Source organism: Labeo rohita, chromosome 13 (genome assembly GCF_022985175.1).
Source record: "Labeo rohita strain BAU-BD-2019 chromosome 13, IGBB_LRoh.1.0, whole genome shotgun sequence".
NCBI classification, from domain to species: Eukaryota; Metazoa; Chordata; class Actinopteri; order Cypriniformes; family Cyprinidae; genus Labeo; species Labeo rohita.
The window spans coordinates 10,817,044-10,840,708 of record NC_066881.1 but is presented as its reverse complement, the minus strand read 5'-3'; the positions used below and the strand labels follow the sequence as shown (position 1 = coordinate 10,840,708).

Below are 23,665 nucleotides of genomic sequence, written 5' to 3'. Positions count from 1 at the left end.
AGAAATAAATTGATAAAAAGTTTCTCGCAATTCTGACTTTATTTCTTGCAATTGCAAGTTTACATCACAGTTCTGACTTTTTTCTTGCAATTGCGAGTTCACATTTCCCAGTTCTGTCTTTTTTCATGACACAAACCCGCAATTCTGACTTTTTTTTGTAAGACAAACTCACAATTGCGAGTTACAAAGTCAGAATTGTGAGAAATACATTGATAAAAAGTTTTTATCCCACAATTCTGACTTTATTTCTTGCAATTTTTATCTCAAAGTTTTTATCTCTCAATTTTGACTTAACCCAAGTTTATATCATATTTCTGACATTTTTCTTGCAATTGCGAGTTTACATTTCGCAGTTCTGCCTTTTTTTCTGAGAATTGCATGGTACAATTCAGCAATTCAGACTTTTTTTTTTTCTCAGAATTGTGTGGTACAAACTTGCAATTCTGACTTTTTTTCTCAGAATTGATATAAACTCGCATTTCTGAGAAATAAAGTTAGAATTGCATGACATAAACTGCAAAAAAGGTTTTATCTTGCAATTCTGACTTTATTTCTTTCAATTGCACGTTTATATCACAATTCCGAGAAAAAAGTTAAAATTTGCAGTTTGTATCACGCAATTCTGAGAAAAAAGTCAGAATTATAAGATAATTTTTTTTTTTTTATTCAGCGCCTGAAACGGGCTTCCATAATGTATCTATTGATCTTATACTAAATAATTAATGAATATGTTTAATGTTCTACTTATATTTTAAAATGTAATTTACTGTGATTTCAAAGCTGAATTTTTAGCATCATTACTCCAGTCACATGTTCCTTCAGAAATCATTCTAATATTTTGCTTTTCTGCTCAAAAAACATTCATTATTAAGTGGATTTTTTTCCAGGTTTCTTTGATGAATCAAAAGTTCAGAAGAACAGCATTTATCTGAAATAAAAATCTTTTAAAACATCATAAATGTTTTATCATCACTTTTGATCAATTTAAAGTATCCTTGCTAAATAATTTCTAGAATTATTCCCCAAAAATATATATACTGACTCCAAGCTTTTGAATGGTATAGTGTATAATGTTACAAAAGCTTTTATTTCAGATAAATGCTGATCTTTGGTCTTTTTATTCATCAAAAAATCAAGAAAAAATTTACTCAACTGTTTTAAATATTGATAATAATAATAAACGTTCCTTGAACAGCAAATCAGCATATTAGAATGATTTCTAAAGGATCATGTGACACTGGAGTAATGATGCTGAAAATTCAGCTTTGAAATCACAGGAATAAATTAGATTTTAAAATATATTAAAATAGGAAGCAGTTATTTTAAATAGTAAAAATATTCCACAATATTTCTGCTTTTGCTGCATTTTGGATCAAATAAATGCATGCTTGGTGAGCAAAAATAAAAACATTAAAAATCTTACTGTTCAAAAACTTTTGACTGGTAGTGTATAATTAAGTTTATTACATATGTATGTAAATTTGATTCAGCTACCAATACGTTTTTAAATCTACAGAATTCAGCAGAAAATGTGAAAAAACCTCCACAGATTGTGTCTGTGCTTGATCGTAAGCAGACCTACAACAACCAACCGCTCAAATTACAGTCTCATGGTAACAGTGTCCAAAACTTTCATGTTTATAAATAAACGAAGAAAGTGTATCAAGAAAGTAAACAAATCTCCTCAGATGGCTACATACTTCTCTTGAATTTGTGTGGGTCAAAAACGTACACTACAACGTCCCGAACACACACAGTCGAAAATGTGCATTTTATTGAAAACATCACTAGACGTTAGGAGTTGGCGGTTTGCTCATTCTCAGCACGTCAAACGTTACTCTCTCACAGCGGTGCATCTGCGGCTTTGTTCTTGATTTGTTGTGTCTGAAGCCTTGAAAACTCAAAAAAAGTCACACTTGACTTTGTCTCCTTTTCATTGTAGTAAAAGCTCCCCCAGACACACGCACGCAACACACACACACCCCTAGCAACAGCACACGTACTGCCAGAATCCTAAGAAGCCTCCCTTAGGAAGCGTTACCAGGGAAAGTTAAAGCAGAAGGGGAGTATCCAACCCAAACAAGAGGGAGAGGAGAAGAGACCTGACACCCTGTGTATCTCCCACCAAACGCTCATTGAAAAACACAGCTACGAGAGCGTGGAAATATCACAAGCCGCAAAATAGCATCTCTTATCACGGCTTTATCATTTAGCAGGTACTCCGAGAAGTTAACCATCATCCCCAAAACTCTAATGTGCATCTCGGTTGCGAACTCCCTTCTAAACACATCAAAGCTAGTAGTTTTGCTCGAACTGCTTTGCGTGCACAAACGCAAATTCTAAAAACGCAGGCTTCCTTCCTGGAGCTCGTCTGTAGTTTCTCTGAAGTTGAGAGGTTTTTTCATTCATACGCTGCTGCTTTCCTGTTTCTGAACTTCGGCGCAAAGAAAAAAGTCAGGGCGCAGGTGAACACACTCGCGGCTACCCCTTCAGCCAAGCTAAACTCTGATTTAAGACACTGCTTCAATGAGAACAAAACATTCTGTGCCTAAAAACTTAGAAGCCTGTTAGCTCTTTTTGTCACGGTTTGGAAACATCCTCGCACCTTACCTGAAAAGAAGAACCAAAACATTAGCTGAGCCACATTACTGATGATGCAGCAAGAGCATAAACACACACAAAGCTCCCAGCGCACACACACTCTCCCATGAGCATCTGTTTGAGACAATAGCCATTAAAGCCAGCATGGGGTTGTACCTTCTCATTCCTCAGAGGCAGACCCTCAATTTTGGGCAGCATAATCCTAAAAGGTAGCCATCTTGCCTCCCTCGGCTTCAGAAGAATAAGTGGCCGTAGTGGCAGATGCAGCGCGAGCAGCACAGGTTCGCATGATCAGTGCAGAGGAGAGAGGCTTTGGATCGCCGCTGCCGCTGCAGACAGCCGACGCATGCCTCTCGCAGACGCAGACAGCACCCCGTCAGCCAATCGCGAAGGGACTCTGGCGGCTTGTAAATGTATCAGCCATGCCTAGACCCTCCTAAACAAAGGATCCCCTATGTGGTTTCTTACTCTACAAGTACGCACGAGGGAGAGTGTTAAGCTGCGGTCCGGACACTCACGACACCGGACTGGAGCTCAAAGTCGTTGGGTAGGGAGGTGGAGAAAACAGGAAAAGTGGGCTTTGTACTATTTTTAGAAGTTTCCAAGCGCATTATGTGCCATCTCGGTCTTATTTTATTAACATTGCAAAATGTGAAACAACTGATTATCATTTGTTTCTAAATATGATAGAAATTAAATGATCATTAAAAATAATAACAAATAAAAATAATGGATAATAATCTAATTCTGGTAGTTCAAATTGCATTGTATATATTCTATACTTTGTATATTTATTTATATTTTAACTCTAATAATCTTACAGAACTGTATCCTATGCATTTTATATTTTGTATGTTTATATATTTTTTAATTGTACATTTTATTCCTAATAATCATACATTGGCAGAAGTTGTGATTTTATTGATAGTTAAACAATAATAAATTATTACTTATTAATAAATAATCTAGTTAAAATAGAATTATATTCCATATATTCAATATCTCAAGTTTATTTATATTTTAACTCGCTAGTATTTATATAATTTATATTTTTATTGTTTCGATTTTAATAATTCAAAAATTATAAATATATTTAATTAATAATCTAGTTAAAATAAACAAATATTAACAGTGCATTATGTGAAATAATTAAATATCATTTATTCCTAAATATGACTGAAATTAAATAGCACAACAAATACATCATAACACAACAAAATTAAATAACAAAAAATAATAATAAATACAATTAATGAATAATAATCTAATTATAACAGTTTGAACTGCACTGTATATATTCCGCATTTTGTATGCGTATTCATGTTTTAATTCTATATTTTATCTCTAATAATCTTATATAATTGTATCCTAAATTTTCTATATTTGTTTATTTATATTTTAAATTCATATTTTATCGTTAATAATCTTATATGTTGACAGAAAATGTGAGTTTAGTGATAACTAAACAATAATAAATATAATTAAGTAATAATCTAGTAAAAATTGAATTATATTATATCATATTCCATTTCTCATTTGTTTATTTATATTTATATTTTATCTCTAATAATCCTGTACATTGACAGAAAAGGATTTAAATGATAATTAAACAATAATAGTAAATATAATTAATAATCTAGTTAAAATAGAATTATATTCTATATCACTAATAATCTATATTGACAGAAATTGTGATTTTAATAATAAAAAAGTAATAAATTTAATGAATTAATCTAGTTAAAAAAATAATTATATTCTGCATATTTCATATTTTGTATGTTTTTAATTGTATATTTTATCTCTAATAATGTATAGAATTGTATCCTAAATATTCTATATTTTGTATGCTTCTTTATACTTTAATTGTACATTTTTATCTTTAATAATCTTATATATTGACAGAAATGGTGATTTTAATAATCTAAAAAATATAATAAATATAATTATGTAATAATCTAGTTAAAATAGAATTCCATAAAATATTATTCCGTATCTCGTATGTTTATTTATATTTCAATTGTATATTTAATCTCTAATAATCTTATATATTGACAGAGATTGTGTTTAACAGTAATTAAACAATAATAAATATAATTAATTAATAATCAAGTTAAAACAGAATTATATTCTATATATTCCATAATTTGTATGATTATTTATATTTTAATAGTATATGTTTTCATTAATAGTAGATATGGGAACTATATTTAATATATTATATTATTTCTAATTATATTATAATTAGCAGGCATTTCGTTCTATTATATTAATAGTGCAATATGTGTAATGCACTAATTAAAATTTATTTATAAATATTATAGAATTTAAAAATAGATTAATAATGTAAAATATTAATATAATTAATATATTAATTAAATACATTTTCTTTCTAATATATATAATAGGCTATTTATTATTATATGATGAACTCACTCTTATTATTATAAACAAACTCACAGTTTTTAGAAGCACAGAAAATTTCCCAAACATATTAGCATTCATTTTTTTGTATTAAATTAATGGTGCATTATGTGAAAACGTTTTCCCATGACAAATGCGAGCTGCAAAAACTGCATTTATATCTTATTTTAAATTGCAAAAAACACACACATAACCTGTTACTTCATTTGTAGGTTAATTACCTCGATTCTTCCTATAAAAATGTTAGAATAAATCTAAAATTAACACTGAAATATTATAATCAACCTAGCTGATCTATGATGCAACACAACATGGATAATGTGTTCAAAATAGCACAGGGAACAAAGCCGAAGTGCACGAGTATGACTAAGCGTGCTGCCACACAGCTGTTTTCATAAGTGACGTCACAGCAAGGCGCGTCACGCTCTCCTTTTTCTGGGAGGATGTCAGACGCTTCAGGGCAGGCAGTCGCGCTCTCGGTCTCTCCATGGAGACGCGTTTAGAGTGGATGTGACGGCGCAGCCGCAGACCCTCCACCGCTGCACTGCAGCTGTCACACGATGTACTGTTCAGCCCAGTCTGCAGACACACACCAACCTCCACACACAAACATATGGCTGAGGAGGTCAGATGAGGACAAGGGAATGCAACAGCTACTTTTAGCACTAGCGCAGCTATTGACTACAAAGACCAAGCCGGCGAATACAAATGCAACTGTAGTATTTTACATATCTTCTGCATGCAGATGTATTATGTTACATAATATATCTTTGATATATTATATATAAATGTCTGTTTGTACATCATTATAATTACAAGGCTGCACTTACTTGATCAAAAATACAAAAAAATAGTAATATTGTGAAATATTATTACAGTTTACAATAATGGTTTTCGATTTGAATATATTTTAAAATATATTTTTTCCTAAGTTTTCCTCAGCCATTGCTCCAGTCTTAAGTGTCACATGATCCTTCAGAAATCATTCCAATATGTTGATTTACTACTTTTATTATCAATGTTAAAAACAGTTGTGCTGCTTAATATTTTTTGGAACCTATGATTCATTTTTCAGGATTTTTTGATGAATAAAAAGGTTAAAAGAACAGTATTTATTCAAAATAGAAATCTTTTCTAACAATATAAGTCTTTGCTATCACTTTTTAGAAATTTAAAGGGGTGCTATTATGCTTTTTCACTCTTTGAACATCAGACAAAGTCAGTGTGTGGTGTGTATCTTTAGGCATAAAAAAGATCTACAAAGTTACAAATCTCCAAAAGGAGATATTTCGTTTTTAAAAAATCCCTTTTCTAGAACTACAACAAACGGCTTCTTTGGACTACCACGCTTGTTTTCCGCATGCAGTGATGTCACAACGCGGTCCATTAGAATATCATTAAATTAAATCCTGCGTGTGTAGGGACGAGGTGGGGGATTAGCCAAACTTTAGCGATGCAGCGCAGAGAACCGCTTCAACAAGCCGCAGCGCAGCGGGTATAAACACAAGCATTGACTAGAGTGGCCACTTCAGAGCAGTAACACGCTGCAGACGTGTGCAGTACAGGGGGTCGAAACACATGCCGAAGCCGCAATCTACTCCGGTGGCGTGTGCAGTGTGTGGTAAGATTTATTCATCATACAGTGTAAATAGCTTCACTTATACCGTGAGTGTTTTTTAACATGCTTTGATAATGTTAATGTTAGGCTGCTTTTAGCCTTATGCTGGAGCTGGTTTCGGGCAATGAATAAATAATGAAATACATTAGTAGGATAATATCATGTATTGGCGATCTCGCAGGCTGATGATAGGACCGAACACTACTGTAGCGTATTATTTACTCACCCTCCATGCATTCTAGGTGTATATGACTTCCTTCTTTCAGACGAATGCAATCAGAGTTATATTAAAATTTATCCTGGCACTCCCTCAAGCTTTAAAACAGCATAGAGGGGTGTTTCTCTTCAACAGTCCAAAACAAGTCCAATAATATGCATCTATCCATAATAAAAAGTGCCTCACACAGCTCCAGGGGGTTAATAAAGGCCTCCTGTAGCGAATCGATGCATTTTTGTAAGAAAATATCTATATTTAAAACGTAAGAATCACTTTAATGTAGTTTTAACAGTTGTACACGGAACATGCTTCTTTGTCAAGGGGTGTGGCAGTACCGAAACACCATCTAAGCTGTTCGCCAATAGCAAAGCAGTGGGACAGCTAACCAATCACAACACGTTTCATTTTTCGGAAGGCGGGCCTTCATTAAACCCAGAACTAATCGAGCCTTATGTGCCAGGCTGGGAGAAATGTATTGTAATAATGTAAATTATGTTAAAAAATAATGCGTTTTTCGAACCACTAAGCATGAAAGCATGTTCTAGTACACCCCCAAAACAAAAACAAGACTTTGTAAAAGAGCATAATAGGATCCCTTTAACACATTCTTGGTGAATAAAAGCATTCATTTCTTTCAAAAAAAGAAAGAATAAACATTTACTGACCACAAACTTTTAAATGGTGGTTTATATTGTTACAAAAGATTTTTATTTTAAATAAATGCTGTTCTTTTTAACATTTTATTCATAAAAGAATCCTTAAAAAAATCAGCACAGGTTCCAACAAAATATTAAGCAGCATAATTGTTTTCAACACTGATAATAAATCAGCATATTAGAATGATTTCTGAAGGATCATGTGACACTGAAAACTGAGTAATTATGCTGAAAATTCAGGTGTAATCACAGGCATAAATTACATTTTAAAATATATTCACATAGAAAACAGTTATTTTACATTTAAATAATATTGCTGTTTTTTCTGGATTTTTTTATTTGGATCAAACAAATGCAGCCTTGATGACCATTAAACATATATATTAAAAAGAACATTTAAATAAAAATGTGTATATATATATATATATATATATATATATATTTTTTTTTTTTTACATATATAATGTCTTTACATATATATATATATATATATATATATATATATATACATATATATATATATATGCCTCAAATACTGCAGACAGACAGCACATTGTTTCACTGAAAAATACAGTATTTGTTGAGTCAATAGGAAATGACTAACTCAAGGTCATAAAACAGGTTATATTTTGACTTAATGGGGGTTGTATGTTAGACTGGTCTGTCTGGATTACTTAGTTTCTATGAATATGACCCATTCCTTTTTGCCAATTAATATAGTAATGAATCCACAATGATCACTACACTTTTTCAAGGGTTTTTCATGTACAAAAACGGATTTTAACTTTATTTTATTTATCACTGATTTCTAAAGCAGTCTTGACCAGATGAAAGTCCATGTGGGTCTAAACTAAGACATTTCAACTAATCCTCACTCTAGATGAAACTTTACTCCAAAGCATAATGTGCATAATAGACTGACCGTCTCTCTGTGAGCGTTTGTCTAAAGCAGCCATCCATAATAAGCCTGCCTGCTGTGTCCAGTGATGGCTGAGTATTGTTGAGGCGCTTTGTGTGATAACATGTGAGGTGGCTGATGGAAATCGGTTTGAGTCGTGCAGTGAGTCAGCTGCCTTGAGACAGTTTTCTTCACGCTCGCATCAACGGACAATGGAGTTGTGGTATTCTCTTTGACAACGGACATAAAGGCTGAATCTGGTTAATATTCTGAAGACTGCTGAAAGCTACATAATGCTACAAGTGAGAATGCATTTCACAAGTGAAACCAGTAGTCTTTGTGGACCTATTACAAATATTAATCCTAGCATGTTTCATCATGCCCTTCTCTTTGACAAATCATTTGCCTTAAAAAAAAAGTCGGTTATATTTTTTTAAAGGGATAGCTCACCCAAAAACTGAAGATTCATTTACTTGCTCTGTGTATTGAAAAGTGCAACTTGGACATTCTGTTAAATATGTTCATTACATTCCACCTAATAAAGAAAGTCAAACCGGTTTGGAATGACATGGAGGTGACTAAATAAAGACAGAACTTTCATTATTATTATTAGAGGCCAAACACCTAGTTTTCTTCTTCTTCTTTTCCACTCTGGGAGTCTATAGCAGCGCATAGAACCACTTGCAGTAAAGTTACAAAATTTGGCACATAGATAGAGGACAGTCTCAATAATAACCACAGCAAATTTGAAGTCTCTATCTTAAACTCTATAGCGCCACCAACAGGCCAAATTTGCGCTTATGTTTCTCCTAATAACTTTTGACCCACAAGATCTAAAAGCAGAATTCTTTTTTTCTCTGATTCCTTGGCTCATGCTGAGTCGAATGAATACCAAAATTTTAATTTCTACAAGTCAAGATTTTTCGCAATTTGGAATTTTCCAAAAATCTACTGTTTCAAACTTGTCCTAGACAGTTTGTCCGATTCTCACCAAAGTTTGTTCAGATCATCTTCAGAGCATTCTCACAAAAAGTTATCAAAAGCTTTTTGACATAACAAAGCATTTTCGTTAACGAATTTGATGAAATTCAAGCAAAAATGGCTACATTTGGCAAAAATGAGGCTACATCTTTGCAACTCTTTAGTGGATTCAGACCAAACTTGGTATGTGTTATCCCAAGCATGACCTGAGGGCACATGAGTAGTTTTGGCACAGCACCACCTACTGGCCAAAACATTGGAATTTTTATTTATATTTTCTGAGCAGTTTGACCAAAGATCGTAAGGGTGATCTCGTTAAATCTGGAGTAGCATACCAAATCAAACAATACCAACTTTTCCTATGTCAGCCATTTTGAGTGTGGAACATTTCGAATTTTGTAGTAAAATGCTGTATTTTTCACAAGGTTTAAAGTATTATAATGAATCTTATGAATCTTTCATGTATCGGTTGCATGAAAGTTATGAAATTTGACACACAGATAGTCTCATCATCAACCACACCAAATTTGGAGTCTCAAGCTCTCTAGTGCCACCAAAGGGCTAAGTTCGCACACATATTTCTGCTAATACCTTTTGAACCGTAAGGTCTAGAAGCTATTTTTTTCTTCTGATTCCCTGGCTCATGCCGAGTCGAAAGCATACCAAAATGTAACATTTTAATTTTGCGAAAAAATCTACTTTTCTGAAATTGTCCTAGACAGTTTGTTTCCGATTTTAACCAAAATTGGCTCAGAACATCTTCAGACAATGCTGGCAAAAAGTGATCAAAAGCTTTTCGATATACCAAACCATTTTCATAAAGCACGTTAACGAACTTGACTAAATTTGCGCAAAAATGGATATGATGCTATATCTCTGAAATTCTTCAGGTGACTCCGAACAAACTTGAAACTTGGTACGTGTTACACCAAGCATGACGTGAGGGCATGTGTGTTGTTTTAGCATAGTGCCACCTACTGGCCAAAAGACATAAAAACATTGACATTATTGTTTATATTTTCTGAAAAGTTTGACCAAAAATCATTAGAATGATCTCCTTAGATTTGGAGTAGCATACCAAATCAAACAATACCAATTTTCCTATGTCACCCATTTTGAGTGTGGACCATTTCAAATTTTGTAGTAAAATGCTGTATTTTTCTAATGCTGTATCAAATTGTTATGAATCTTATAGAATCGCTTGTGAGAAAGTTATTTAATTTGACACACAGATACCACAGCAAATTTGGAGTCTCTAACTCAAACTCTCTAGTGCCACCAACAGACCAAATTTGCAATAATTTTTCTGCAAATAACTTTTGAAACTTAAGATCTAAAAACAAAATTAATTTTCACAAATTTGAACTTTTTTTAACTTGCCCTAGTTTGTCCAATTTTTTCAGTTTGTCCAGTTTGTTCACCAAAACTCAGATCTCTGACCATTTCCAAAGCATTCTGGAAAAAAGTTATCAAAAGCTTTTTGCTATTCCAAACCATTTTCGCAAAGCATGCTAACAAAGTTGACAGAATTTGTGCAAAAAAGGACATGAGGCTAAATGTCTGCAATACTTAAAGCAGATTCTGACCAAACTTGGTATGTGTTATAACAAGCATGACCTGAGGTCACATAAGTAGTTTTGGCACAGCACCACCTACTGGTCAAAATATATAAAAACATTGACATTTTTAATTATATTTTCTGAACAGTTTGACCAAAAATCATAAGAGTGATGTTATTAGATTGAGAGTAACATACCAAATCAAACAATGCCATTTTTTTTCTTATGTCTGTCATTTTGAGCATGGACCATTTTGAACGTTGTAGTAAAATGCTGTATTTTTCCAAATGCTTTAAAGTATTATTATGAATCCTTTAGAATCGCTTATGAGAAAGTTATGAAATTTGACACACGGATAGATGACAGTCTCATCATTAACCACAGCAAATTTGGAGTCTCCAACTCTAGTGCCATCAACAGACCAAATTTGCACTGTTTCTGCTAGTAACTTTTGAACTGTAAAGTCTAAAAGCAAAATTCCTTTTTTTCTGTTTCCTTGGTTCAAACTGAGTTAAACGCATATGAAAATTTTAATTTCTGTTGTTTAAGATTTTTCACAATTTTGAATTTTCCAAAATATCAACTTTTCCTAACTCATCCTAGACAGTTTGTCCATTTTTTTTCGGTTTGTCTAGTTTGTTCACCAAAATTGGCTCAGATCATCTTCAGAGCATTCTGGTAAAATGTTATCAAAAGCTTGTTGGTATAGAAAAGCATTTTCATAAAGCGTGCGAACATATTTGACAAAGTTTGTGCAAAAAAGGACATGAGGCTATATCTCTGCTACAATTTAGCAGATTCTGACCAAACTTGGTATGTGTTAAAACAAGCCTGACCTGAGGGCACAAAAGTAGTTTTGGCAGAGCACCGCCTACTGGTCAAAAAATTGATATTTAAGCTTATAACTTTTTACCAGTTGGTGCAAAAATCATAAGACTGATCTCAGAATGGCACACTGAATCAGATGCTACCTAATTTTCCTATGTCTGCCTTTTTGAGTTTTGTAGTAAAATTCTGTATCAACAAATATCTTTAACAGGGGTCTCCAACCCTGCTCCTGGAGAGCTACCATACTCCTTTCAGCTCCAACCTTAATCAAACACACCTGAACCAGCTAATCAAGGTTTTCAGGGCTACTTAATTAAAGACAGGTGTTTTGAAGCATGCTTACAACTGAAGTCTGCAGGAAGGTAGCTCTCCAGGAGCAGGGATGGAGAACCCTGGTCTTAACTGAGTAATTAAAGACAGCTCATTACCTCTGTTTTGGTTGGCCCGTTAGTTGCTGTTGCAGCCATATTTATTATTAATAATAATATTTTGGCTCAATCTTTTCTTACGCCAAATTTACAATTTTTTTACTGCAAAGGAGGCACAGAAGCACTTCTGAAATGCTGCTCAGAGATGGCATGAATATATTTACACAGCAATTACAACTATGTACCTTTATATTAGTAACTGAGGTGTGTCTGAACAGGCATAAATTAGTCTGGCTTTTATGTGGCATTGCATCCTTACAGCCTTCAATCAGCTGCGTAAAGACGCCTTTTTAGAGTAATGTAAACTTATAGTGCTGAAATCTATAGAAATCGTTTCCAACATCACCCAGAACTCCTCCCTTCTTTGTCTGTCCTCACTTGTGTTTGAGCTCCAATTGTAGAAACATGTCCATATGGTGAGCTTTAAAAAGCTGCCCAGCCTTCATTAGTCACAAGGAACCCATGTATAAATCTCCTCATGAAGTGCTGGCAAACAGCCCCTACACCAGTGCACTATGTCGAGGTGTGACCTGCTCACCAATGGCTCATACCAATAAAACACCAGCCACAATTGAGCATGTCAGGAGATTAAAAGAGAACTTCACCTCCTCCTTTTACCACTGTAACTGAGGAAGGAATAAACTGTCTGTGGCAGATGGATGCATATGGGTGAATCTACAACTAGGGGAACTGCTGACTTAGGTCTTAAAAAGTAAATTATGTATCTTAAAGTCATTAATTACTTAATTACTCACCCTCATGTCGTTCCAAACCCTTAAGACCTTCGTTCATCTTCGGAACACAAGTTAAGATATTTTGATGACATCTGAGAGCTTTCAGACCCTGCATAGAGGGTAACACAACTGACACCTTGTTAAAATAGTCCATGTGACATCAGTGGTTCAACCATAATGTTATAAAGCGAAGAGAATAATTTTTGTGCATAAAGAACACAAAAATAACGACTTGATTAATGTCATGGTACTCCGACACAGGAGGAGAAGAAACTGTTGAATTAAGCTGTTATTTTTGTTTTCTTTGCGCACAATTTTGTTGAACCACTGATGACACATGGACTACTTTACCATTGTCCTTACTACCTTTCTGGGCCTTAAACGTGGTAGTTGTGTTGCTGTCTATGGAGGGTCAGAAAGCTCTCAGATTTCATCAAAAATATCTTAATTTGTGTTTCAAAGATGAACGAAGGTCTTACAGGTTTGGAACGACAAAACAGTGAGTATTTAATGACAGAATCTTCATTTTTGGGTCAACTATATCTTTAAATGTCAAAATGAACTTAAAATATGAAAAGTCAAAAGCTGAATTTTCTTGATTAGAACTTAAAAAAACATACACACAATAAAAAGATTAAAATTACTTATCCTCTTAAATTAAAATGATTTGTTGTTTTGGTTTGTTTGTCTTTAAAAGCATTTTTTCATACAAACAAATAGGTTCCCCAATCAAAGAATCACCCATTCTCTTTCAGGAAAGCATGACTGTATGTTTGGATATATCCCTAAAGTCACACACACATTAAATCAACCCCAGACGGCAGGAAAAGTCAGGCTGAGCAAGAGGCGAGAATCCTAATCCCCTCTAAAAGGCATCAAGAAGCAATAAAACAATGTATTTATTGAGGGAATACAGTTCTTAATTCAATAACCCACTGGAGCCTGCTAATATGCACAGTTATTATGAAGTGAGAAAGCCTTGGAAAGTGTTGTCTCTTAACAAATTCATACAAAAGTGCAGTAAAAGCTTATTTCTGGCCATTAAATGAGTAAACTTGTTGATAATGCTGCCCTCATACATCCTACGCAATCCGTTTTTGCATAACATGCAAAGTGTTACGCATGTCTGCATACACAACAACAAAAAAATGGATCTGCGAGCAGACAGTTTTGCTCCACAAGATTTCCTCAGTCAGGAGGGAAGTGTGTGTGAACACAGGAAGACTAACTGATGGTTTGCTCTGCACTCAGATAACAAGGGAAAAAACAGAGGGAGAGGCGACAAAGTCCATCAAGGACAATTCAAGGGATGGACCTGGCTTCTGTAATTACAAATATAACAAAAAGCCAGTTGCCTGATTCCCATCATTGTACTTATGTCATGACTTTATTTTAAGCTATGATGATTCATATCACAAACTAAAACCTGTACAGCTCTTGGGGAAGGATTAGCTTGAGTGAATAGTGTAAGAACACCTGGGACTCCTCAAAAGAAACTGAACGATTCAATCCATTGGCTTGCTCGGAGGGCTGACATTGAAATTTAAATCACTATTCAACTGTAAAGTTGTGAGGACTGTGAAGAAATTTTCCAGTACTACCATACTCCTCCATGGCAACTAATGTGGTAGTGTAAAACGCTTCAAGACTTCCTATTTTCAGTACTGACAGACATTAATCTGAGGTTTGCTTCGAAGTAATGAGATATTTTGAGCGGAGACAAGCTGAATGCTGTAGAGTCTGGACTGTGTGTTGCTTTTAAACAAGTTTCTCCATATTTGGTCTACCTTATATAGTCTAGTTACAATGGAAGTACATTTCCACTCATTTATATTTCGCAAGGTGACCCTATATCTTTCAACTGTTACTTTATATATTGCAATAAAGTCAAATTGTGAGCTATAAATGTGACCCTAGACCACAAAACCAGTCATAAGAGTCAATTTTTTGAAATTGAGATTTATACATCATCTGAAAGCTGAATAATAAGCTTTCTATTGATGTATGGTTTGTGAGGACAGGGCAATATGTGACCCTGGACCACAAAACCAGTCTTAAGTCGCTGGGGTATATTTGCAGCAATAACCAAAAATACGTTGTGTGGGTCAAAATTATTGATTTTTCTTTTATGCCAAAAATCATTAAGAAATTAAGTAAAGATCATGTTCCATGAAGATATTTTGTAAAATTCCTACTGTAAATATATCAAAACCTAATTTCTGATTAGTAAAATGCATTGCATTTGGACAACTTTAAAGGTCAACGTATTTTTGGCCATTGCTACAAATATACCCGTGCTGTTTATGACTGGTTTTGTGGTGCAGGGTCACAAATATACTTTGATATGTTGGAAAAGAGAACCACATATCTTTTTTTAATCTTTTCTAAAACTGATGTGTACTTGGATGTATATAGCCCAAACTAAAAAATAAATTTAGATGCCTTTGGACTGTGTCATGATGATCACCATGGTGGCTAATGGTGTCAGATGTTGTTCTAGGTTTGGATTTCTGTTGTTTTGAGGGTGTGATGGAAGCATTACAAGGTGTTGAGGCAGATCAGAGATCATATCACATTGGTCAGAGCGAGAGCTGATGCAGAGGCATTCACTCATACTGACATTTCACGATTCGTTTGCTCACTTTCTTACACTCCAGCCTCCTACCAGCTTGCCTGGCTCACCAAGACTCACACCAGCTCCTGCCAATGATCCCACACGGGCACAGCATTACAGCCCCAGCCCACAGGCTCCAGGAAAAACTTTTCGCTTGAGATTTAACTACATGAATACAACATTTATCATCATCCTACCTTATTATAAACAGTTCCTGATCTAAAATCTCACAGTATGAGCCAAGTTTCAAAACACATCTGCAATTACACAGTCGATTTCTATACACACCAAGTAAGCACACATTCAATAAAAGAGCTACAATAAATTTAAATGACATATTATTAAAATAAATTTACTGTCTTATCTAGCGAAACGATCTGTTATTTTCATAAAAATAATACAATTTATAAACTTTTTAATCTCAAACGCTCGTCTTGTCTTACTCTCCCTGAACTCAGTTTTTGTTCCGGTTCATGACAGTTAGTGTATGTCGAAAAACTCCCATCTCATGTTCTTCCTCAACTTCAAAATCATCATGTACCTTTGTTTTATCTTTTTTAAGGTTGTTTGATCTTCTTTGCATGCTCACTTCGCAAAGACTGGGTCTGAACTTCTGCAGTGATGTAGGATGATTTTGAAATGATTTTTGAAGTAGAGAAATGGATTTTTTCGACATACCCTAACTGTCTTGAGCCAGAATACACAGAGTTCAGGCAGAGCAAGACAAGGCGAGCGTTTGAGATTAAAAAGAATAAAAATTGTACTATTTTATGAAAATAACCAATCATTTTGTTAGAGAAGACCCTTCTTCCTCGGCTGGGATCGTTTACAACCACATTTGGGATCGTTTGAAGCCGCATTTAAACTCGGGGCACCATAGCGGTCCATTATATGGAGAAATGTTTTCCTCAAAAAACATAGTTTTATTACAACTGAAGAAAGAAAGACATGAACATCTTGGATGACAAGGGGGTGAGTACATTATCTGTAAATTTTTGTTCTGGAAGTGGACTTCTCCTTTAATTAAATGAATACAGACATAAATAGCTATTTCAGTTTTTTTTGCACACAAAAAGTTTTATTGTAGCTTCATAAAATTACGGTTGAACCACTGATGTCACATGCACTATTTTGTTGATGTTTTCGGTACCTCTCTGGACCTTGAACGTGGTAGGACCCATGTTCATCAAAAATATCTTAATTTGTATTCTGATGATGAAGGTCTGGAATGACATGAGGGTGAGTAATTAATGACATAATTTTTATTTTTGGGTGAACTATCTCTTTAAATTACAAATATGCACCTTCTAGGGGTAAAAAAAAAGGTACAAAGGTATATCTTTTGAAAGGATACCACCCCAGTGATAGCTTTTGTACCTTTTTATCCGAGAGTGTACGTTAGTTATGTTAGCAGGATTGAAATGGTATATCAGTTTCCTACCACTTATCTTATGTACCCAAATTCACTACCTCCAATGTTTTCTTTGGACTGCTGAAACCCAAGTTTGCTTTGGGCATCCCAAGTTAGAGTCTCAACCTTTCCTTCCTGTCCTTCACTCTCTCTTCTCATTCCTTCCTGTATCCTCTACTACAATCAGATATACACTGTAAAAGACGATGCAGTGTTTACTTAATAAAACACGTTCACCTTAATTGTTTCTGCTCTGTTGACATTACTCATTTTGACTGAGTTTTTTTACTTTGTATTGTCTGTTACTTAAAGTATAAAGGCAAGATGCCAAATCCAACACATATCCACAGGGACTTGTCAATAAAAATTCATTTTGACATGCAGCTGCATCTGGGGTAGAGGATTAATTATGGCAATTGCCAACTCAAAGGCTGAATCGATTACATAGACCAGAAAGGCAGTAAGTTCACCACCTTGAATTACAAAAATTAGAGAAAATCATTGGTGCAATACCTCTTCCTGTTCCTAGACAATGCAAGTCATTTATCTCCATATATAATGTATTTTCTATGAAGGAATACCACAGAATTATTTAAGTATTAATTGAACACTGGAACATTTTACTGAAGGCAAAATGCCACTCAAGGCTGTGCTTTACCATTTTTACCATGAGTAAGGGCGTTATGTCTATTTACTCCACTTATCTGTAGTGAAGTCACTGTAATGAGTAATCTCTCGTGGATCATTGCTTTTAAAAAGCCTTTTAACTGCATAACAATACACGCTGTAATAATGTCCTGAGGCATAGGTGTAAGTGCTGGCTATTTTCTTGTGATTTTTCATTTTATTAAACGATTAAGTGCCAGTCATTCATGGTTTAGAGAATCTCTCCACAGTGCTAAAACAGAAAATTAATAAAAGGATATCAGTTTTTTGTTAATCAGTGTGCCAGTCTATTTTGGTTTTGTTTTTCATGTTTTTGTTGCCCAAGCTGTCCAGATGATGTCTAACCTGAGCCTCTGCTAAAAATACATCCAGTACTTATATCTGAACATTTAATAGGCTTTGAAAACATAAAATATGTGTGCACCTCTGATGATGTTTTAATAGCTCATGTCTTTATAGACATGACTGGAAATTTGGAGGATTTAAGATTAAATGTTGACAGTAATCATTCATGATACATCATCAACAGTTCTGTGAAAATATCAGAGGCCAAATGGGCAGATGATCTTGACTTAGATGTCAAGGTGATGCACGCTGATATCATGGCAACCATATCAGCTCAGTTCTGTGGTTTATCAAGTAGTTTTTGGCAAGGGCTCTGGAAAAGCAACGAAAGACTTGTTCATCATGGAAAAACAAAAGATGCACGAGTATGAATAATGACAGGACTCAAAAAAGACTGAAAATCAAATTGCCAAACTAATTATACACTAATCTCTAAAGTGAAAACTCAAAGTCATCAACCATCATTCTTGTACCCAAGAAGACATCAATGACAGAAGATAGAATTCCCTAATTAGAGGTCCTGGTGATGTGAGATCGTTACAAAAATTGTATTTTCTTTTTTGCAAGCTAATTGATTAGTCTATGCTAATCACACATGCTACCCAAGTTCCTACACATCCTTCATGGAATAAAGTACCCTCCATGTTGGTCATTTTCATTAACTATATTAAAACATTTAAATTATGTTCAGTTATTTACTTATTTTATTTTTTATATATACTTTTTATTTCATTTTATTTATAATTATTTACTTAGACATCATAACAGAGACATGTATTTGGAAGCCTGTTTCCGCCACTAAATAAAAAAAAAAAAAAGGTAATTGCGAGTTTATTTCCTGCAGTTCTGACTTTTTTTCTCAGAATTGCGTGATATAAACTCACAGTTGTGATTTCTAAAGTCAAAATAGCGGGATATAAATGTGCAATTGCAAGAAATAAAGTCAGAATTGCGAGATAACTCACAATTTTGACTTTTCTCGCACATGCAAGTTTATATCTCACAATTCTGACTTTTTTTCTCAGAACTGGATGATATAAACTTGCAATTCTGAGTTTTTTTTCTCAGAATTGCGTGATATAAACTCACAATTATAATTTCTAAAGTAAAAAAAGCAGAATATAAATGTGCAATTGCGAGAAATAAAGTCAGAATTGCAAGATAACTCACAATTCTGACTTTTTTTCTCAGAATTGCGTGATATAAACTCACAATTGTAATTTCTAAAGTCAAAATAGCGGAATATAAATGTGCAATTGCGAGAAATAAAGTCAGAATTGCAAGATAACTCACAATTCTGACTTTTTTTCTCAGAATTGCGTGATATAAACTCACAATTGTAATTTCTAAAGTCAAAATAGCGGAATATAAATGTGCAATTGCGAGAAATAAAGTCAGAATTGCAAGATAACTCACAATTCTGACTTTTTTTTTCTCAGAATTGCGTGATATAAACTCAGCTAGAAAGTCAAAATAGCAGGATATAAATGCACAATTGCGAGAAATAAAGTCAGAATTGCAAGATAACTCGCAATTTTTGCAATTCTGAGTGTTTTCCTTGTAATTGTGAGTTTATATCTGGCAATTTTGACTTCATTTCTCAGAATCGCAAGTTTATATCTCTTATAATTCTTATTTCTCCTTATTTACGATTCTGAAATAAATCGCACTGAGGAAAGCCATACATCTAGACACAAAGTAGGCCAAATGTATTCAAAAATACAGTATTTTGTACTATGAAAAAGTCTTTCAAAATCTTTGATTTTCAGAGATGTTTCCTTGTGCAGTGTGGAAGCTTCAGAGCAAAAATGAGACATCTGTTTTATACCTTTCGTTAACTGGACTCACATTAGATAGTCTGGATAGATTCAGCCCACTACAAGCAGCCCAGTCATATTCTTCATTCTGTGTTGATTGCGTGTGTGATCTGGCAAGCTCAACTGTGCAAACGGTCGTATGGTATGTCAATTTGAGCTCCATCATGTAGAACTTGCTGACACTCTCATTAGTTTTGCTCCACACAGCCAAGATTTCTGCGGTACATCACTTCAGACTACTGCAGTACTGTGTCAAAACCATTACTTAATGTATGAGAGAGGAAATGGAAGTTGTAAAACTCAAGTTCCTTTATTTTCAAATATGAAAACGTACTGGTTATGAAAGAGGTTTAGTCATATGCAGCCTCGCCTGTGTTTGTAGTGACTTTGTTTCATTCATACACGTTTTTAATTTCTGCATTTGTAAAAAATACTATAATAGCTTTTAAGAGTTTGGTTCCTCTATTTTCAGTAGGGGAAATAATCCAAAAAATTAATTTTGAAGTTTGCTTCCGATCAGCACTGGGTTCATAAATAGTAATTACCCTACAATGATGTTCACCTTAACTGATTTGCTGTAAGATGGATCAGTGAGTGCTATCACTTAATCGCTTCATTCAGCTCACAGCCAAAGCAACCAGTTGGCAGAGTCTACTCCTTAGATTTAAAAGCCATCATTTCAAACCGTTTCTTTTCCTTCGCACTGCAGCCAAGAAAAATGAAGCTCTTGAAATAGAAAGATTATGTCTCAAAAAAAGAGGGAGACAAATTTAGTCTTTTCTAAAAGTGACCGGGTATGTTGTGATGTGAGGGTGGGGGTCAATTGCTACATCCTTGCTTTTCAATGTTTGGAGGATTTGGCAAGAAGCCAACAAAACAAAATAGTTACATGAAGGTCCTAAGAATTTATTTTCCACGTAGTCGATTAAATCAGGACATTAGCACACGGAAGTAGTAGAAAAAAACATCCGCCGTTTAATACAAATCATCTGTGAACTAAACTAGCAAGCATTTGTTTGTAAAAAAGGAGAATTTGAGGTTACCATCTTGATAAGCATACTCAATCCAAATAAATACTTCCTGGAGAAGAGAAAGTCGTTATGGTTTTCTGAGAAACTAAGTAGCGTTTTCCCAGTCAAGGAAATATATATTGTTTGCTTGTTACACAAAGCAGAGCCCAGGAGAGGATGGGCTGCTGTATCTACCTTTGGGACTTTAGATACAAAGCCTCCAGCAAGAGAAACCCATGACTTAAAACCTTTCCGATCGGCGTTTACTAATACCCAAACTCGTGGTCCAAACACTTCATGAGAGTAAATCAGGACATGTGTGACATAAACTGAAGCCACTGTATTCTAAAGCATTACCTCAGCATCCTGCCTGGCTTCGGCCTGCTGTCAGACGTGATTAAAACCAGACCTAACTGAACCAACAGCCCTCTTACCCTTCGTTTTCCCTTGATTTCCCTCTTCCTCAACTGTGCCAAGTTAAGCAGCCCCTCGTGCCATTCACAAGCACACGGCGGTAGCTCCGTCTCTGAGGCATGGCGAAATACGGCAAGGAAGATTAAACTTTTTGAAGCGCAAGCTCATGGGGTGTTGGTGCAGTTGGGAGTGTCACAGCTGGATGGCAGATGTGCGCACCCAGCGAAATTAGCTTTGTTTTTTGTACGAATATACCTTGTAATTAGGAGTGGAACAAACATGATCACAAAAGCCCGGTAATGTTAAAGCGAACCTACATGGAGTAACTGAGATCTAATCCAAATCACAAACCCAGCATAACTCCTCCCTTAGCAAAAGCCACGCTTTGAAAAGTAAACAAAACACACATCACTTATAATTGTTATGACTATTCTACGGTGATGAAAGAGACATGTTGCGGCACAGGCTGTGAGATGTGGTATGTGATTGCTTCTAGCCCAGGGGTCATGTTGTTCAGTAACAATAATTAAAGAAAGACGCAACGAAAACACAAAGCGCATTACGTAAAAGCGACAACTGAGCTCTCGTACTGGATCACAAATCACCCAGCATGTTGATATCTCCAAGTAGTTATCAGCATGTTAGATAAACGTCTTGTTTACGAGTCAGAGCACATGTAAGTCTTACACATACACACCATCAGGATCATCTGATCCAGTTTGGCAGCACCAGTGTTTCATGTTTGGTAACTTTTGACCTGTTACAGTAGGTGTGGACGCAGGCTGATCCTGAACTTCTTGTCAGAACAGCCTCTTTCCTCCACATACACCCAAAGAGACCTGATTTAACCTGCTCAGGAAGGAACAGAACAGTATGTAACAAACAGAACAAACCTTAAGACTAACCATTTTGAAATCTCTTTTGTAGGCCAAAAAACATGACTAATTTTAGAAAACGAAAACTGGTATTCGATGGAGAAATACCTTATTGATGACAACTCTAGTGAAAACTATTTATTTAATTTATATTAAATAAGCAGTTTAGCACAGTACTTATAGTATACAGTTCAAAAGTTTGGGGTGGGTATAATTAGGGGCCAAGCACCGAACACGCTTTAGGAACTACTACTGTGTCCACTAGTTTTCTTCTTCTTCAGCTTTCAAAGACTGTGGCAGCCCACTGAACCACTTGCGGGAAAGTTATGAAATTTGGCACATAGATCGAGGACAGTCTCAATAATAACCATAGCAAATTTGGAGACTCTATCTCAAACTCTCTAGCACCACCAATCAGAGTATGTGAGCGGAGTGGAGTGGGAGCGGAGCGTGGAGTGGAGCGGCGTGATTTTTAATGGAGTGAGGAGTGGAAATTTTAAAAGTTGGAGAATTGTGGTTTTTACTCGCTCCAAGAATGCTCCACTACCGCTCCATCATGAGTACAATTCATGACAACGACCCATAACATAACTGCATATATAGCAAGAATTCACACGTTAAACATAGCCTATTTAGCTAGCTTGATAGAGATGGATCACTCAAATCAGAAAGAATGTGAAAACTAGGATGACGGCAATGGACATGAGCAGAAACTTATAATTTTCAATGAATTTGTTCTTTCAAGATACTGAATATTTTCAAGTGAAAGCGTGATTTAAACAAGTACAACACTTACTCACACGCAATCGCTCTCTCAATAATGCATTCAAACAAATGTAAACTCACTGTGGTACTTCATCTGTATATCCGATTTCGAATGAGAAGAAATCTATAAGAAATGCAGCGATCTGTACGTAAAATAACTGATGAAACGTATTGTTATTATTATTATTTTTTTTTTAAGCAATTATACCTTTTAATGCTGACTGACAACCATGTTAGCTTGGCACGAGGAAAAAGTTTGCACACTAGTGTTCCAATAAGCCACTTTAAAACTATACTTTCATTTTATTTCTGTTATTTTCTTCTTTTAATATACGTTATGAACAGAACTGCGGTAATTCAAACATACTGATATAGTTTAGACGCAGAGCGAAGGCGGAGCAGTGTTTCTTGGAATTAGTGAGCGAAGAGTGGAGTGGGAGCGGGAAACGGTGAACCCAGAGCGGAGCTGGAGCGGAGTGGTTATAAAATGCATGGAGCGCGGAGGGGAACTTGTTGTCGCTCCACTCCGCTCACATACTCTGCCACCAATAGGCTAAATTTGCACTCATGTTTCTGCTAATAAATTTTGAACTGTACGGTCTAGAAGTAAATTTTCTTCCTTTTTCCCTTCTGATTCCTTGGCTCATGATAATGCATGCCAAAATTTTTAATTTCTACAACTTTTTTGCAATTTAAAAAAAAATCCAAAAAAATCTACTTTTTCTAACTCGTCCTTGACCGTATGTCCAATTTTTACCAAAATTGGCTCAGATCATTTTCAGACAACGCTGGCAAATAGTTATCAAA

At 34.9% G+C, this 23,665-nt stretch overlaps 1 protein-coding gene across 3 annotated transcripts in view; it reads right to left on the bottom strand.

The window, feature by feature from the left end:
* The window catches only part of tet1 (tet methylcytosine dioxygenase 1), a 55,893-nt gene that overhangs the window by 20,718 nt on the left and 11,510 nt on the right, over window positions 1–23,665 (bottom strand). Inside the window, exon 1 of one of the 3 annotated variants that reach the window (XM_051126080.1) lies at window positions 2,758–3,287. The exons of the other annotated variants lie outside the window; for them this stretch is intronic. Within the exon in view, the coding sequence (XP_050982037.1) occupies window positions 2,758–2,799 (42 nt within the window). The 5' untranslated portion in view covers window positions 2,800–3,287. Of the gene's footprint in view, window positions 1–2,757; window positions 3,288–23,665 lie in introns of those variants that run through there. 3 annotated transcript variants of the gene reach the window in all.